The sequence below is a fragment of the Emys orbicularis genome, chromosome 3, assembly GCF_028017835.1.
Source record: "Emys orbicularis isolate rEmyOrb1 chromosome 3, rEmyOrb1.hap1, whole genome shotgun sequence".
NCBI classification, from domain to species: Eukaryota; Metazoa; Chordata; order Testudines; family Emydidae; genus Emys; species Emys orbicularis.
This window is the reverse complement of record NC_088685.1, coordinates 203,489,774-203,506,757: the sequence shown is the minus strand read 5'-3', so window position 1 is coordinate 203,506,757 and position 16,984 is coordinate 203,489,774. Positions and strand designations below refer to the sequence as shown.

At 41.0% G+C, this 16,984-nt stretch overlaps 1 protein-coding gene across 1 annotated transcript in view; it reads left to right on the top strand.

Moving 5' to 3' along the window:
• MACROD2 (mono-ADP ribosylhydrolase 2) overlaps positions 1 to 16,984 on the top strand; it is a 1,323,621-nt gene that overhangs the window by 910,844 nt on the left and 395,793 nt on the right. Inside the window, exon 7 of the mRNA XM_065401494.1 lies at positions 2,818 to 2,848. Within this exon, the coding sequence (XP_065257566.1) occupies positions 2,818 to 2,848 (31 nt within the window). The remainder of the gene's footprint in view (positions 1 to 2,817; positions 2,849 to 16,984) is intronic.

Genomic DNA, 16,984 nt, shown 5'->3' with positions numbered 1-16,984 from the left:
CAGAAGACATGCCTCCATACTGATGGCAGGTTCTGCTCGATAATGATCCAAAGCAGAATGGACCAACACATGTTCATTTTCATCATCTGAGTCAGATGCCACCAGCAGAAGGTTGATTTTCTTTTTTGGTGGTTTGGGTTCTGTAGTTTTAACATCTGAGTGTTGCTCTTTTAAGACTTCTGAAAGCATGCTCCACTCCTCGTCCCTCTCAGATTTTGGACAGCACTTCAGATTCTTAAACCTTGGGTCGAGTGCTGCAGCTATTTTTAGAAATCTCATATTGTCAAATCTGCTGTGAAAGTGTTCTTAAAACAAACGTGCTGGGTCATCATCTGAGACTGCTATAACATGAAATATATGGCAGAATGCAGGTAAAACAGAACAGGAGACATACAATTCTCACCCAAGGAGTTCAGTCACAAATTTAATAAATGCATTACTTCTTTAACGAGCGTCATCAGCATGGAAGCATGTCCTCTGGAATGGTGGCCGAAGCCTGGAGGGGGTATACAAATGTTTAGCATATCTGGGATGTAAATACCTTGCAACACCGGCTACAAAAGTGCCACGCGAACGCCTGTTCTCATTTCAGGTGACATTGTAAATAAGAAGCAGGCAACAATATCTCTCGTAAATGTAAACAAATTTGTTTGTCTTAGTGATTGGCTGAACAAGAAGTAGGACTGAGTTGACTTGTAGGTTCTAAAGTTTTACATTATTTTTGTTTTTGAGTGCAGTTATATAACAAAAATAATCTACATTTGTAAGTTACACTTTCATGATAAAGAGATTGCACTACAGTACTTGTATGAGGTGACTTGAAAAATACTATTTCTTTTGTTTATCATTTTTACATTGCAAATATTTGTAAGGGAACACTGTACACTTTATATTTTGTGCTGTAATAGAAATCAATATTCTTGAAAATGTAGAAAAACATCCAGAAATATTGAATAAATTACAATTGGTATTCTATTGTATAACAGTGCAATTAATCTCGATTAATTTTTTAAATCACAATTAATTTTTTTGAGTTAACTGTGATTAATCGACAGCCCTATTTATTTATTTGTTTGTTTATTTATTTATTTTGTGGCATGACAGCAAATGCTTGAAAAAATTTATCTTTGTTAGGGCTTTGATGTTTATAATATAAAACCCCTAAATTCCCTGGCCTGCACATACAATTCTCTAGCATCTGGGAGCCAAGTATTCTCAGGCCTCTGCTTTATTCGGAAAATTGTCCCTAGGAAAAAATCTTAAATGTTAGCAACAATGGATATGTATTGAGTATGGCACACAAGCCCAGCATGATTTCAAAATGCTGGAAAAGTTCCCAGCTATTCTGATGATAACATACTGTAATAAAAGAAAATGGGGTGTCTGAGGTCCGTCAGTGACAGCTGCCCGCTTCCTGTAATCATGAAACAGTCATGATTTATTAAATATTTTAACTCTTGAGTTTTCAGAGAACAGTGGTATTTAGCTCTAAACAGTGCCAGGTGTTTTTTTTTTCTGCAGTGCTTGTGTTACTGCCATCCCCAAAACTTACCAGGGAGCCCTCTAGCTGTTAATTACAGGCAGTTGTTTTAGAAGGGAACAACAATCCTAGGATTTAATTTTCAAAGACTGGTAAAATATTGCTAACGCTCCTTTTTACCTTGAATTTCTCTGCTGACTGTGTAACTTTTATAATGGCTGTTTGCAGCCTAACAAGTATATATGATTTTTCTCTTATGACTTGTATCAGCAACCTACAAGCAGAGGATTAAAATGACTAACCGTGGGCAGCTGCAGGGAAAGAGGGTGCGTTTTGTCTTTACTCTCAGTTTACTGTCCCTGGACACTGCTTAAGAGCTCCCTCTTTTGTATTGTCTTCTAGCTAATAGGTCTGTGCTATTTTTCATTGCCTCCAACTTCTGGCTTCTCTCTTCACCCTTCACTCTACCAAAAATCCTCCGAGTTCCTGACTTTTTTGGTTGCAATCTATTGTTCTACCCTTCCCTTGGTCTCTTGCAGCTACAAGGTGTGCTCATGGGGTATTAATTTCTCTGCTAACCTGGCTAGCCTCTCTTTTTTGGATCCTTCTTTCCTGTGAATAGCTCTACTTCTCCACTGCTGCTTATAGTTTTCCCAATCAGCGGAAGTAGAATTAAATTAACATTTTATTGGCAATTGGTGCTCATTTCTCAATAGCAAGCTTGAGACTAACTGGAGGCTTGGAGTAGGTCTACACACACGCCAGCCAACTCGGGCTCAGGCTGTGGGGCTGTTTCATTGCCGTGTAGACTTCCAGGCTGAGGCTGGAGCCCCCTGGGACCGTCCCACCCTTCAGGATCCTAGAGCCCAGGCTCCAGCCTGAGCCCAGATGTCTACACAGCAATGAAATAGCCCCGCAGCCTGAACCATGCAAGCTTGAGTCAGTTGGCACAGGCCAGCCGTGGGTTTTTCTTTGCTATGTAGACTTGCCCTTGTGCAACTATGGGCAGCAGGAGAACTGTAGGTGTGTCTCTGCAGACTCAAGAAGATAGCACAGAATTAGTTCACATTTGGCACATTCACAGCCACAAGGGCTGGAAACGCTGCAGTGTTTTCATTACTTAGGCCTTCATTGGCCAGGGAAAGTTTTCTAACCCAGGGGTTGAATTTTTCAATCTCTACTGTGTGTATTAGAAGAAAACAATCTTCTTGTACCCTACTCTTGTCCTATGTGAATATTGCATCTATCAGTGGTGAGAAATAGGCATTTAAAAACAGTACTGGTTTTAATAAGTTCAAAGCCAAAAATCCAACTCATTTTCTTGTTTGTTTTTACAGGCATTCCCCTGTATTTCAACTGGAATTTATGGTAAGTAAGACCTATTATTAGGTACCATTTAAGTGGGTTTTCTTCATAGCAAATGGTCGGTGTTGTTTAAACAGATTTTTTGTGCGTTTATAGATCATTTTGGCTAGCGTATGAATTAATATTTTATTATTATTATACAACAGCATTCAATCGGACAATGCTTGGGATCTTGTTGTACAAGTAAAATAGTCTGTGCCCCAAAGAGCTTATAGGTTAAGGCCCTGATCTTGCAAAAACGTATGCAAGTTATTAACTTTACACCCATGTGGCTCCAATAGTGCAAAGTTAAGCATGAGCAAATGCTTTCAAGATAGGGTTCTACGGAGACAAAAAACTAAGATATGGGCAACTTTGTACATCATGCAGGGAAAGTGGCCAAGGTGATGGGGACATGTCTTGTTAGTTCCATCATTTTTTGTTTGTTTTTATTTTTTTAATTTGTTTCCTCCCCAACTGGTGATTTATGTAGCGATGAGGGAGAGGGATACTATCAAAAGATGGCAAATATTTATATATATTAATATACATTTTTATTGTTTTAATTCAACCTGTCCATTATTAGTCATCCAGTTTCTTGTAGTAACCATGGGAGAGATGGCTATTGAAGAAGTATTTGAAGGTGGAAAGGGGCGGATTCAAAAAAGGTGTTGCATACTTAAAAAGCAGCATGGAAAAATGAATGGAGACTATTATGGGTGGAGCTGATTCTTTACTGGTAGATACAAATATATTTCTAGCTTTAAAATCTAGTAAATTGCTTTTTTTTGCATTTAACATTTTAAAATGCATATAGAATTATAATAGGTAGTGTTATTTTTAATCTCTCTTAAGGTTAATAGAGAGACTAGCAGTGCAGCAAATTTAAAAAATCATGGAAGAACTTAGTGCCACCATAATAATCATTACTTAGTTATTGTACATACGTCAGATATATTAATTTGCAGCCATTTTGCTGAGTTAATATTAGGATTGGCTAATCAGATATTATGAAGGAGAAAAAAGATCCACAAAAGCATGACAGCTTTATTATTTTTTTAAAGTAAGAAAAATGTAAAATCTTTTTATCATGTACCAGCATCAGTATAACATCAGACAGGCTGATTATTTTGATAGTTGTTAATTTGAATCAGATTTCAGAAAGTGGAAAAGGAATTACTTCCTTGTACAGTTCCTTCCCCCCCCCTTCCAGCTGTATTAATGTTACTTATGAGAAGATTACAGCTGCAGTTTAGAAACTTTAGAAATCACCAGATATGGACTTATTGCAGAAAAATCTTTGCCTCAGTCTCCAAATCCCTTATCTTCTAGGGAAAATTCTGGGTTTCATTCCTGGACATTTTGGATAATGTGCACACTTTTTTCCTTAAGTCTTAACATGGACATATTTTTGTTATTAGTTTGCAAAAAGACCCCAGACATGATGCATGTGTATGGAATTTACTAGCAAATGAAATGCACAAACAATTACAGTTCATTTTATGAGAGTTGGTTTAGTCAATAGAAAGTAAGCCCTGCATACAAGAAACATGGTTCCCTGAGGTAACTAAAAGGAAGTTAGATAGAACCTCGAGTTCCTTTTCCCAGGTAATGGTACTTTTTGAGATGGTCATTGAATTTTTTTTAAGCTGAAAAGCTAAGGCACAGCTGAAGCACTATATAGTATGGCAGATGGAGTTTCCATATGTATTTGTTGTTTTCATTGGTGTACAAGGAGCAGAGCATATTTCTGCCAAGACACTCTGGTTTTCCATAGTTTTCTATAAAAGGCTGTCAGCACGCAAACTCCTAATTGAGTTACTGCTCTGCATTTCAATATTTGCCATCTAATTTTCAAGGAGATGTGAGAATGACACTTTAAAAAAAAAAACTTATTTAGCCCTGCTTTTTTCCAGAACTCTCAGGCATGACTCTTGAAAGGGCATTTTCATCTGGTAGCTGCTAAGGGCAAGTCTCTGTGTGAGATCTGAAATGCTGACAGATTTAAGAAAGGGTGACAGCAGTTGCTGTGCAGTGATGAACTTGCCAGTGATGTTGTGTTATGTAATACATTTGGGGACCAGGGCACATATACAACACACAAAGATGTGCTTAGTGGTGCTGCTGGTGGTTGTTTTTCCCCCTCACTCACATGCTTTAGAGATTCCCATTGCCTAGGACAGCAAGTGATTTTTTTCTATTCTGTATAGATGTTCATCACAATAGTATCCGAGTGCACTCCAGTTATGCATTAAGCAGCATGACTGCACACCTGTCATGTGGAGTTTATTATCTCAGCCTCTCTCCATGTGGAGAGGTGTAGGTAATGAGTGTCTTGTTTTGGTAAAGTCTTAGGGTTTTGTTTTTTAAATGTACTTCATTTCAGGTGACCTTATTGGGTAATATGTCTAAGCTATCCTAATAGTGAATATTGTTTCACACATACTAATAAGAAAATATTTATTTTCTTCTTTAAAGACTATATGGCCCTGATTCTGCAGTCACATCCCTGCAGACAAAGCATGCCCCCAGGCAGAGCCCCATACACTGAAAGTTGAGCTTCAACTCAAAGTCATCAGGACTCTGGTCAATTTGTAGGGGTTCACCTCTGTGGATCGATTTGTAGGACTGAGGCCTGGTTTTGCTCAATGTTCTTATAAATGCTTGGTTTGCTTTTCTTCTCCCTGGCCTCCTTAGGCACTCCTTTCTAGAGAAAAGCCTTTCCTATTTGTATCACTTAAGAACACTCCTTCCTCAGAAAAAAAAAAGTGTGAAGAAAAAAGTAAGCCTATTAAGTTTTGGGTAACAGCAGGTTCCTTTTCATGAGAGGACGTTTGATGGAGGAAAAGTCTGCATTCCTCCCAAAATGCACTCTCCACGCTCCAGCTTCTTAGAATGCTTAGAAACACTTAGAAAGTGTTCCAACTTGAACAAGTTAAAGCTGTGAGAAGGCCAGAGGCAGGTTGCCATTAAGGCACCATGCCAGAAGTCGAAAAGAAGACTCCCGGGCGTCATCATTTTTCAAGACTGATGGAATTCAAATGAAGGATTAAATGTTTAAAAAAATTAGGTAGAAGGGCCCTGGTGCTTATTTCTTGTAAATCTGTGTAAAACAGATTAGAATCTGGCCCAAAACTTTGAATTAAAAACTGTATTTTTTTTTTTACTTGGAGATCTGTGTAATCTCTGGTATGGTGATAAAATGATGATCAGCCCAAAAATAAAAAATAGAGGAGGCACAAAGAGTGGAGACTCGTGTGTCCCTATACCTCTCCTAGATAGTGCTCTGGGCCTCAGTTTCCCAACCTGTAAAATGAGCATAATGCTACTTACCTCCTTTTGCAAATGCTTTGAATGTTACTGATTGAAAAGATGGTATAAGAGCTGAGTATAAGTATTTATTATTAGTTAACTGAGAGATGACTTTAACAAGTACTTTCCCTTATGGCAGGAACATATTGAATTCGTAATCTTAAAGAATTCCCAAGGAATGTTCATAGTCAATCCAGTATTGTTTGGAACTGCCAGCTACTAGACTAATTACCAAGCAACAGATCCACAATATTTACCTAGTATAATTTAAGATAAGAAAGATACTTGAGGTTAACTCTGTCAGGAGAGTTGTCTTCTAGACATACTTAACTTATGCTGCACTTGGGAGCAAGGCCAAACTAAGTAAACAATTCTGATGTAAATTCTCCTTTTCAGGGTCTTCCAGTGCTTTTTCCTCTTTCCCTTGTCCAAAGAAAGGTCAATATCTGTTTGAAAAGTTTTTGGTTTTCTTCTTAAATCAAACACCTACATACACTGGTCACCATTAATAAATCTAATTTACTCATAATTACCAGGGAAAATGTACTTTGGAAATCTTTCCAGAAAAGACATCTTTGGAAAGAGACCAAGCACAGAATTTCACACCTAGAGTGGTTGGTTCCTGCTTTCCCCCTCCACCCCAAAAAAATTACAGCTTGTGAAAACAAAGAGTTATTTAAAGGCTGCATTTTTACCCCAGCTGTTATAGGAGTCATGGATTCCATGATTTTCATGTATTTTAAAAAGTGTTCAAGACTTCTGACGTTTGGGAACTTTTGCAAAAGGGAAAGTGGATGTGGGATAGTAAACAGTGGGACTAATTTCACTGTGAATCTTGAGAGTTGCCAAGTTAAAACTTAGGCTGCATACACAGATGGGAAAGGATAAGAATTCTCTTAAATTAGGGCTCATGGTTTGCCATGTGTTCATGGCAGATCATAGATTCTGAGGATGGAGAAACATAGGAGCATTGGATAGGGATTTTAGGATGTTATCATCTATGTTCTCCTGTGTTTTACTTACTGCCATATTACTTGCGATATAAGTTTGAGGTACTGTTGCCACTTTTTTTTTGGTTGTACTCCACCAATGCAAGAAATCAGTTTTAATACTTATTAAACTCACTTAAAAAGTAAAGAAGGAAAAAAACCAATTAAAATGGAAAACAACACAAAAAAATTGCGGAGAAAACGCTATGAAAGTCTACATTTTAATAGGTTTCGGAGTGGTAGCCGTGTTAGTCTGTATCAGCAAAAACAACGAGGAGTCCTTGTGGCACCTTAGAGACTACCACATTTATTTGGACATAAGCTTTCGTGGGCTAAAACCCACTTCATCAGATGCACCTGTGCATTGTTGAGTCCTGGTATCAGCATGTGTGACCCTGGCATGCTGTTAGTCAGTGTTGGGAGGAAGATGCTGCCCAATGTTTCTTAAGTGCCTAAGGGCTTCCCTCAAAGAAGAAACAGACAAATGACAGATCTTATCAAAAGTACCCATTAAAAACAAAATTCCAGAAGTCCATATATGGACACTTCCTCTTCTATTGCTAAAACTAATTGCTAATATTTGTGACCTCACCAGAACCTCTGAAAAAACCTATCTGCAATTCCTTAGTCCAAACAAACTAGGTTCATGTCACTTCTTTGGCTCTGTTCTGTGGTTTCTTTCAACAGCAATTTCACATAATACATTTAGAGGATAAATTAGCATTTCAACACCTACTTTGGACAATGTCAGATTTCAGCCAAGAGTAAAGTTTACCAGAACATGTGTCTGTTGCTGCGATAGGGCTGATCTGAGAGTCACTAGGATAGCAATCTGTTTTTCAGTGGTTAACTTGTAATTACAATTATTATTAACATTAAATATAGTTAAATATTATTATATATGATAAATATATAATATATAAATATAATATTGCAGCTACTAAATGACAATTATAATATTTAAATAATTCTAGTAATCTAATTAGTACTTGTTATAAAAAACTGTCACATGTATTATTTAACAGAGATCTTATTTCAGACAGCATCATGTCCACATTACTAATTGTTCTCTTCCTACCCTCAATCCTTTTCTCTCTGGAATATATTTTAAATACTTAGAAATTATTAGCAGAGAATGTAAATTGATTAACTCTCAACAGTCTGCAAGTAGTATTCATGTGACCTATTTAACCAGGAGAAACTTTGACTTGATTCCGGAAGGATTCTTATTAAGCTCCATATGTCAGTGGGAATTGGCATTTTATGGATATCGTAGCTTAAGATATCACGAAGTGTATCTATTCCAGAAGTGATTGCTGACTGTCCAAAAGAGAGCTTTTTCCTTGCTCTCCTAGAGGACAAATGTGAAGCTTCATTGGAGTTTTACTTAGTGATAAGTCTCAAGGCAAAGCACTGTAAAGTTTTGATTACTGAATTTTTGACCCCACCCTACCATGTCTTTATTGTAGAACTTTCCTTCTCCATCTCACCTCCATGCAGACAGCCAGAATATTGTGTTTGTGTGTTTGGGGGGGAGGGGAGGCAGCTTTCTCTCCAGAAAGAGAAGTATCTTTGTGAAGGGACGGGAGATCATATATAGCCCTCTTCTTCCTTCTGGACAGAGTAGAAGCAACAAAAGGAAGAAAGTCCAGAAAAGTCTAGTCATCCTGTACAGTAGCTATTCTGCTAGGCCTCACTAGCTCTGAATTAACAGTTTGTGTATAGCAGCTACCTTGCTCCCATCTACCCTGCATATGCCTCTCTCTGGTGATGGGCAGCTCCAGTTCCCTACTAGAGGCTTGGTCAAGGAAGATTCTTTTCCTGTTCTCCTGCTCTTATTTAGTATTGACTTGTAGTTTAGGCAGGTGGACTGGCTCCTCCTCCTTGTTTCCAGCTGGTTTTCCAATGAAGTATCTGGACACCTGCAGAATCAGTTGGAGCAGAGCCAGCACCATCCAACAGCTAGCTCTCCACCGACCTCCAATAAGTGCTGTACATACTATAGCTTGGGAACTGCATCTCAGAATTATGGACTTTTCCTGCTCTTCTTTCCAAGCCTGTTCCTGCAGGCAAGTTGTCCTATAGGATAATGTAGCTGCAAAGACTTTTAATATCCAAAGAAGAACTCACTTTGGGCGCCATTAAAAACTGGACCTTGACCACCCTAGTTGTTATATTTGCATTAGTGTTTGTGGTTTTCCCATTCCAAAAGCAAGGAATACTTCAGTTACCACAATGAAAGTAAATGGTGTACTTCATTCAATTCCCTTTTTTAAATAGTTCCCACTATCATCATAATCATTTTATATTTATATTACAGTTTCACCCAGAGAATGCAAGTAAGACTTGGATCCAATTGTTCTAGGCACGCAAATATTGTTATTGTTCCTGCCCTGAAAACCTTACATTAATATGATATGTGCAATATAAAACCGTCTTCTGAACAAGAGAATAAATATCACCCTGGCTAAATACCAGTGCAAATAAATTTGCCCTTGATGCAATCTGGCCAAAAATAAATATCTCTTAAACCAAGCATAGGCCCAGTCCTGTAAAGCGCTAAACAGCCCCGCTACACTTGTCCCAGGAAAGGAGCAGTGGAGAAGTCCTCCAAGCAGGCTAGAGTGGCTTCAGGGAGCAGACAATCAGGGCCCAGAAGGGCCCTAGTAAAAGGAGCCGCAGAGCCCTAGACAGGCAGTTCCTTGCTGGAGCTAGAGGAGTGCAGATGATGCTCCTGACTGCCCAAAGGGAACTGCAGCACAAAGGATAGCTCAGTGCTAGTAGGGACAGGGGCAGTGAGGAAGAGCTGCTGGGCCTGAATTTAGAAGGGCCCTGACCTAAGTGTAAGGCATTGGTGAAGGCTGGGGCCATGGGGAAGTGGCTCAGGGAACTGAAGGCAGTTTTGCTAAAGGGACGCAGTGATGTGTGATTGCTATTCTTAGGGTTCTTGGACTGGGACCTGGAGTAGTGGGTGGGCCTGGGTCCACCTCCCAAGGGCCATTGGGGAAGGGCCTACAATTGGACAGCAGTAAACCTGCAGAAGGGGATTGAACTATCAGGAGGCCCAGCTGGAGAGCTGGGGCCAGAACAGACTCAGAGGATGAAACCATTACATCCAGGGAGGAAGCCCTGGGAGTACGGCCTGATACCAGGGCCTGGACTGGTCTAAAGACTGCAGGCAAACGACCAGAAGGGGTTGCTCACAACAGGTGGGTGCCCTGCCATTACACACCCTTAAATCCCATTGATTTAAAAAAAAAAAAAGGCGGAGAATATTATAACGGCAGGAATAAGCCATTAACAGTGGAGGGACATTGCCAATGTTCTAAACAGAGCATTTGTGTATTTTATTTTCATTTTATTAAATGTGATGAATTGTAAAAACACAGGGTGCACATTAATATCTAGCAGTAGCATGAAACCACTAGCAATTAGATCAAAGCTTAGCAAATAAGCTGTTCAAAAATTAAGGCAACCAACTAGGTATATTGACATTTCTAACCAGCCAGTCCCCAGTATATGTTCACATCAAGAAGCTCAGGTTCAGAACCCTACAGCAAAAATCCACCCTGTCCATGATATATAAACCTAATATGTATTTTTGCATTGTTAAGAGAGAGGAGATTGATCAGTTCTACTGTTCAGAGATTTAGAGTGAAATCTCATAACTAAGGATATGATTTGGTCATGGAGGTCACAGATTCAGTGACTTTAACAAATCTCTGTGACTTCTTCGGCTCTGGCTGTCAGCCCTAGGCGGTGGGGCTCCGGCTGTCAGTCCAGGACAGCCCTGCTGTGTCCATAGCCTGATTTTATCCTTTTCCCCCATGACTGTTCTGTGAATTTTGCTTAATTTTACCATGACAAAATCATATCCATATTCAGAGTATCTCAAGATAATGTTGTTTTATGTATAGCGATGAAATTGTGTTGCCATGAGATATTAGTTCACACAGTTTCTCAGTAAATCTTGTGTGATAATTTACCAATTATGTAGCACCTCCTTCATGCCTTCCCATTTTGAATACACTGAATACCTGCTATGCAGTATACATTGCCATTGAGCTGTAAACGTGTTGTTAAAAGCAAGATGGTTTGATCCATACTTTCAAGCAAGTTTCAAAATGCAGGTAAGTCTGCTGAAGGGAGGAACCTTATCCAAATATAAAGAAATAAATATCATCTCAGCAGCTCCACCTCTAACTTTTTTGCCGCCCCAAACAAACAAACAAAAAAGCGCTGTCCCGCCGTAACAACCCCTCCCGAGCGCCATGCCAAAACACCCCCCCGAGCGCCGTACCGCCCCACCGAAACACCCCCCCCATCGCCGCCCGCCGTGCCAAAACACCCCCCCCAAGCGCCGCGCCACCGAAACACCCCCCCGAGTGCCGTGCCACCAAAACACCCTCCCCTCCAGCACTGCGCCACCGAAACACCCCCTAAGTGCCGCCCCTGCCGAACCCCCCCCCGAGTGCCGCGCCGCGCTGCCGAAACACCCCCCTGAGTGCCGCGCCGCCAAAACACCCCCCCCAAGTGCCACGCCGCCAGGGGGGAAAAAAAATCGAGCGCCGCCGAAACACCTCTCCCCGAGCGCCGCGCCGCTGGAAAAAAAAAACCCCGAGCGCTGCGCCGCCGAAACACCCCCCCCCCCCAGCGCCGTGCTGCTGAAACACCCCCCCCGAGCGCCACGCCGCCGAAACAAAAACAACCCACCCCCCCAAGCGTCGCCTGCCCAAAACAAAAACAGCAACAACAAAAAAACCTCGAGCGCCGCCCCGCCGAACCAAAAAACAAAAACCCGACCGCCGCGCCGCTGAAACCCCCCCCCCACCGCCACACCACACCACCGAAACACAAACAACCCCCCCCCCCGAGCGCCGCCCGGCTGAAACAAAAACAACAACAAAAAAAACCCCGAGCGCCCCCCCGCCACCCCAAGATTGGCCGCCCCTTACAAGGTGCTGCCCCAAGCACGTGCTTGGTCGGCTGGTGCCTGGAGCCGGCCCTGCATCTCAGTAGTCATAAGGCTACTTAAATGAATCTGCCTTTGCTACAGTATTTGCAGCAGAGCTAATGCATTGTAATAATACAGATTTTGTTTCCCTTTGGTGCAGCCACTCTTAAATAACCTTATTATGCATCGCAAATTCTGTGTGTGATGGGTTCCCCCTGGAATTGGGGTACCACTGACCTCCCCGACCCACCAGCCTGGGCTCCCTCTTGCACTGTACTACTGTGACAAGCTGCAAAGCTCTCTCCAGCCTGCACTTTCATCAGCATACATACAGGTAGGGACACACCCAGCTGCAGTTACATGCAGGCTCTCTGACCAACCCCTGCGTGGGAAGGCTTCAATTAGGGCAACTACTAGCTCCTCAGGCATGCACCCCCTCTGGAGTATAAAGCCAAAATTATACTGCACAGGGAATTGTACAGTGTAAGCTCATAAAATTCCCCCCTCCCTCAATGTGGAGAGGAATATGCAACAGCCTTTTGCCCCGAGTTATGATTCCCACACACTGGTTTAGATTAAGCAAAAACAAGTTTATTAACTACAAAGGCTAGATTTTTAAGTGATTATAAGTGATAGCAAATAGATCAAAGCAGATTACATAGCAAATAAACAAAAAATGCAAAGTAAGTTTAATATACTAAATAGATTGGATATGAATAGCCAATTCTCACCCTAAGTGATGATACAAGCAGGCTGCAGACTCTTAAGGGGCCAGCTGCACTTGCTTATAGCTTGGAACCCCCAGGTGTTCCATTCACAGGTTAAAAATCCCTTTAGCCTGAGACCATCACTTTCACCCAGTTCAGTCTTTGTTCCTCAGGTGTTTCCATGTGTGTTGTTTTGTAGGGCGAGCGAGGTATCATCATGATGTCATTTCCCCCTTTTATATCTTCTTTCCACTTCCTGGAAAGCTCTTTTGCTGAGCCCTGGGTCAAACAGTTCCCATTGTGCAGTGCTATCTCTGAGAGGTTTTATAGTACACAGTTCCTGGGTCATCCTTGTGCATGTGTGCAGTTTCTCAATAAGCCATTAACATCGTTTGGCCTTTTTACTGTTGTACCTGAAAGGCTGCTTGTGGGTGTTTTCAAACTCACAACATGTTTCAGTAACAGATGCATAGCCAAACTTCATAACTTCACATACGGTGGTAGCACATACAATCCAATGAGATATTAATGTCTAGCAGATCAAGATTTTTAAAATGCTACCTCACAAGGCACACTTTGTACAAAACATATCCTAATTAAATGACAGTGGTGAATATTGGGGTGCCAAGCTGTGTCACTGTGTACCTCAGCAACTGGAAAACATAGCAATTTTTGCCTACGTTAACATTTTCTAATCCTATCTCATCACCAACAATCATTTTAATACTGAAAAAATATTTTGTCTCATGCTTACAAGTGAAAACTGTAGCAGTGCATTCAGCAGTTGCCTTCATATTTCATGCATGACACACTTTTATGCCAGGAGAACTCATCTGCTCGTCAATAGCTTAACCCCCTCTCACCAAAGTTCTAGTAGAAAACTATTATTTATAGGCTGAGATATACCAATAGGAATTGGCTCAAGAGCACTACCGATACCCCTTTTTTGACTCCTGAGTATGTTAGATACTAAAGATTTCTAGGGGAAACTAGGTTCTCTTTCTTGCTTTTCTACTTTTTGATGTCTAGCCATTTTATGGTCTTAAGTAGCCGGAGTTTGAACGTTTGACAATTAGAATTGCCTGGTTTGTGTATTTAGTAGGGCTGTCAAGCAATTAAAAAAATTAATCATGATTAATCGCACTGTTAAACAATAATAGAATACCATTCAGTTAAATATTTTTTGAGGATTTCTACATTTTCAAATATATTGATTTCAATTACAACACAGAATACAAAGTGTACAGTGCTCACTTAGTATTTGTTTTTTATTACAAGTATTTGCACTGTAAAAAGACAAAAGAAATAGTATTTTTCAATTCACCTAATACAAGTACTGTAGGGCAATCTCTTTATCATGAAAGTTGAACTTACAAATGTAGAATTATGTAAAAAAAAAAACCTTCATTCAAAAATAAAACAATGTAAAATTTTAGAGCCTGCAAGTCCACTCAGTCCTACTTCTTGTTCAGCCAATCGCTCAGACAAACAAGTTTGTTTACATTTGCAGGAGATAATGCTGCCCATGTCTTGTTTACAATGTCACCTGAAAGTGAGAACATGAGTTCTCATGGCACTGTTGTAGCCAGCTTAGCAAGATATTTACGTGCCAGATGGGCTAAAGATTCATATGTCCCTTCATGCTTCAACCACCATTCCAGGGGACAAGCGTCCATGCTGATAACAGGTTCTTCTCGATAACAATCCAAAGCAGTGCGGACTGACACATGTTCATTTTCATTATCTGAGTCAGATGCCACCAGCAGAAGGTTGATTTTCTTTTTTGGTGGTTCAGGTTCTGTAGTTTCCGCATCAGAGTGTTGCTCTTTTAAGACTTCTGAAAGCATGCTTCACACCTCATCCCTCTCAGCTTTTGGAAGGCACTTTAGATTCTTAAACCTTGGGTCGAGTGCTGTAGTTATCTTTAGAAATCTCACATTGGTACCTTCTTTGTGTTTTGTGAAATCTGCAATGAAAGTGTTCTTAAAATGAACAACATGTGCTGGGTCATCATCCAAGACTACTATAACATGAAATATATGGCAGAATGCGGGTAAAACAGAGCAGGGGACATAGAATTCTCCCCCAAGGAGTTTGGTCACAAATTTAATGAACACATTCTTTTTTTAACGAGTGTCATCAGCATGGAAGCATGTCCTTTGGAGTGGTGGCCGAAGCATTAAGGAGCATATGAATGTTTAACATATCTGGCATGTAAATACCTTGCAGTGCCGGCTACAAAAGTGCCATGCAAATGCCTTTTCTCACTTTCTGTTGACATTGTAAATAAGATGAAGGCAGCGTTATCTCCTGTAAATGTAATCAAACTTGTTTGTCTTAGCGATTGGCTGAACAAGAAGTAGACTAAGTGGACTTTGTAGGCTCTAAAGTTTTACATTGTTTCCTTTTTGTGTGCAGTTATGTAACAAAAAAAATCTACATTTGTAAGTTGCACTTTCACGACAGAGATTGCACTACAGTACTTGTATGAGGTGAATTGAAAAATACTATTTCTTTTATCATTTTTACAGTGCAAGTACTTGTAATAAAAAATAACATACACTTAGATTTCAATTACAACACAGAATACAGTATATATGAAAATGTTGAGAAACATCCAAAATATTGAATAAATTTTAATTGGTATTCTATTGTTTAACAGTGCGATTAAAACTGCACTTAATCGCGATAAATTTTTTGATTCACGATTAATTTTTTTGAATTAACCATGTGAGTTAACTGCGATTAATCGACAGCCCTAGTATTTAGATTTTAAATTTTCCAATGCAGAGACTCCCTTACTTACTGCCTCCCTCCTAAGTGACAGCAATGTGCTGAGGTCTCTGAGACAGCAAGCAAGAGGAAGGGAAAAGAGACTGGCTGTGGAAAAAACAATGGGGGCTCTGTTCTCTCCTGTGTCTGAGTCCCAGTCCACCCGGGAGAAAAGGGGGGTTGACAGGGTCAGGTTACAGCTCCCTGATTTTGTGATCGCTGGCTTGAGCACGAATGAGAGCAGCATGGGGCAGTTCCAGCGTACTCCTCTAGTGGAGTCTCTAGTCCTTGCACCAGTGGAGGACAGGCATGTCGGACGGGTGTGGTAAGTGCACAGATTGGCTCTGCTGGTTTTACAACAGCAGGGAGTTCCCTCTTCCAAGGAAATTTTTTGCTGGCGAGTGACTGTCACACGCTGGCCTCTGCACTGCCAGAGTGGTGCAAAGGGGCCGAGTACGATGTCGAAGCTGGTCCTCATGTGCATTCTTTGCGATGTTGGAGTTGAGAGAGAGAGAGAGAGGCAAATAAAGGAGTCCTAAGTGACCTTTCAAAATCTCTCTGATGGGTGGAGGGAGATGTACACTCAAATACTAGGGATTTTATTTAACACACCTAACGTATATTTAATATCATGACAAGTACTAGCTCATTGTGCAGTAACACAACAAAAGAACTACACAGCAGAATTTCTTTTCTCTGCCTAATCGAAATACCCGAGAGCCAAGAAAAGGTGCTTTTGCTTTCCATGCTCCTTTACTGCTCTGTGACTTTTCTATCCCTGTGCTAAATAGGAACACTGCCATACATCATTGGAAAGAGCAACTAGAGTTGAGGCAGAGAAAGAATTAAAAAAAAACCAAACCAGTCAGACAGTGCACTATAATGAATGACTGTTACTGTTTCCAAGCCAGGGTCTTGTTTAGAAGGTATATATTTACGGGGTGGCCAAACTGTGGCTTGTGAGCCACATGTGGCTCTTTTACAGTTAAAGTGTGACTCACTGAGCCCCCCTGGCCCTCATTCTCCACGTACCACCGGACTTGGGGGCGGGTGGAGCTCGGGACCTCCGCCTTGCAGCAGGGTGGTGGGGTAGGGGTTTCTGCCCAGCAGGGAGGGGGGTCTCAGGGCTTCAGCTGAAGCCCCAAACCCCGGCAGGTGCCTCTCCCACGGGGCAGAAGCCCTGAGGTCCTGGCAGCTGTGTCCCGGCTCGCGAACTTCTAAAGTTTGTCATATGAGGCTCGGAGGGTCAGTAAGTTTGGCAACTCCTGTTCTAGTAGTGCCTCCGCCTCCAATTGGTGGTGGTTGGTTGTGTAAATGATAGCTCAACTTAGGCCTGGAAATGGATTCTGACTTTCTCTCTTCAGCACCTGCTTAATCCATTGTGTTTTACTGAATATTGAAAACCTCTTCACCTTTCTTCTGTCTG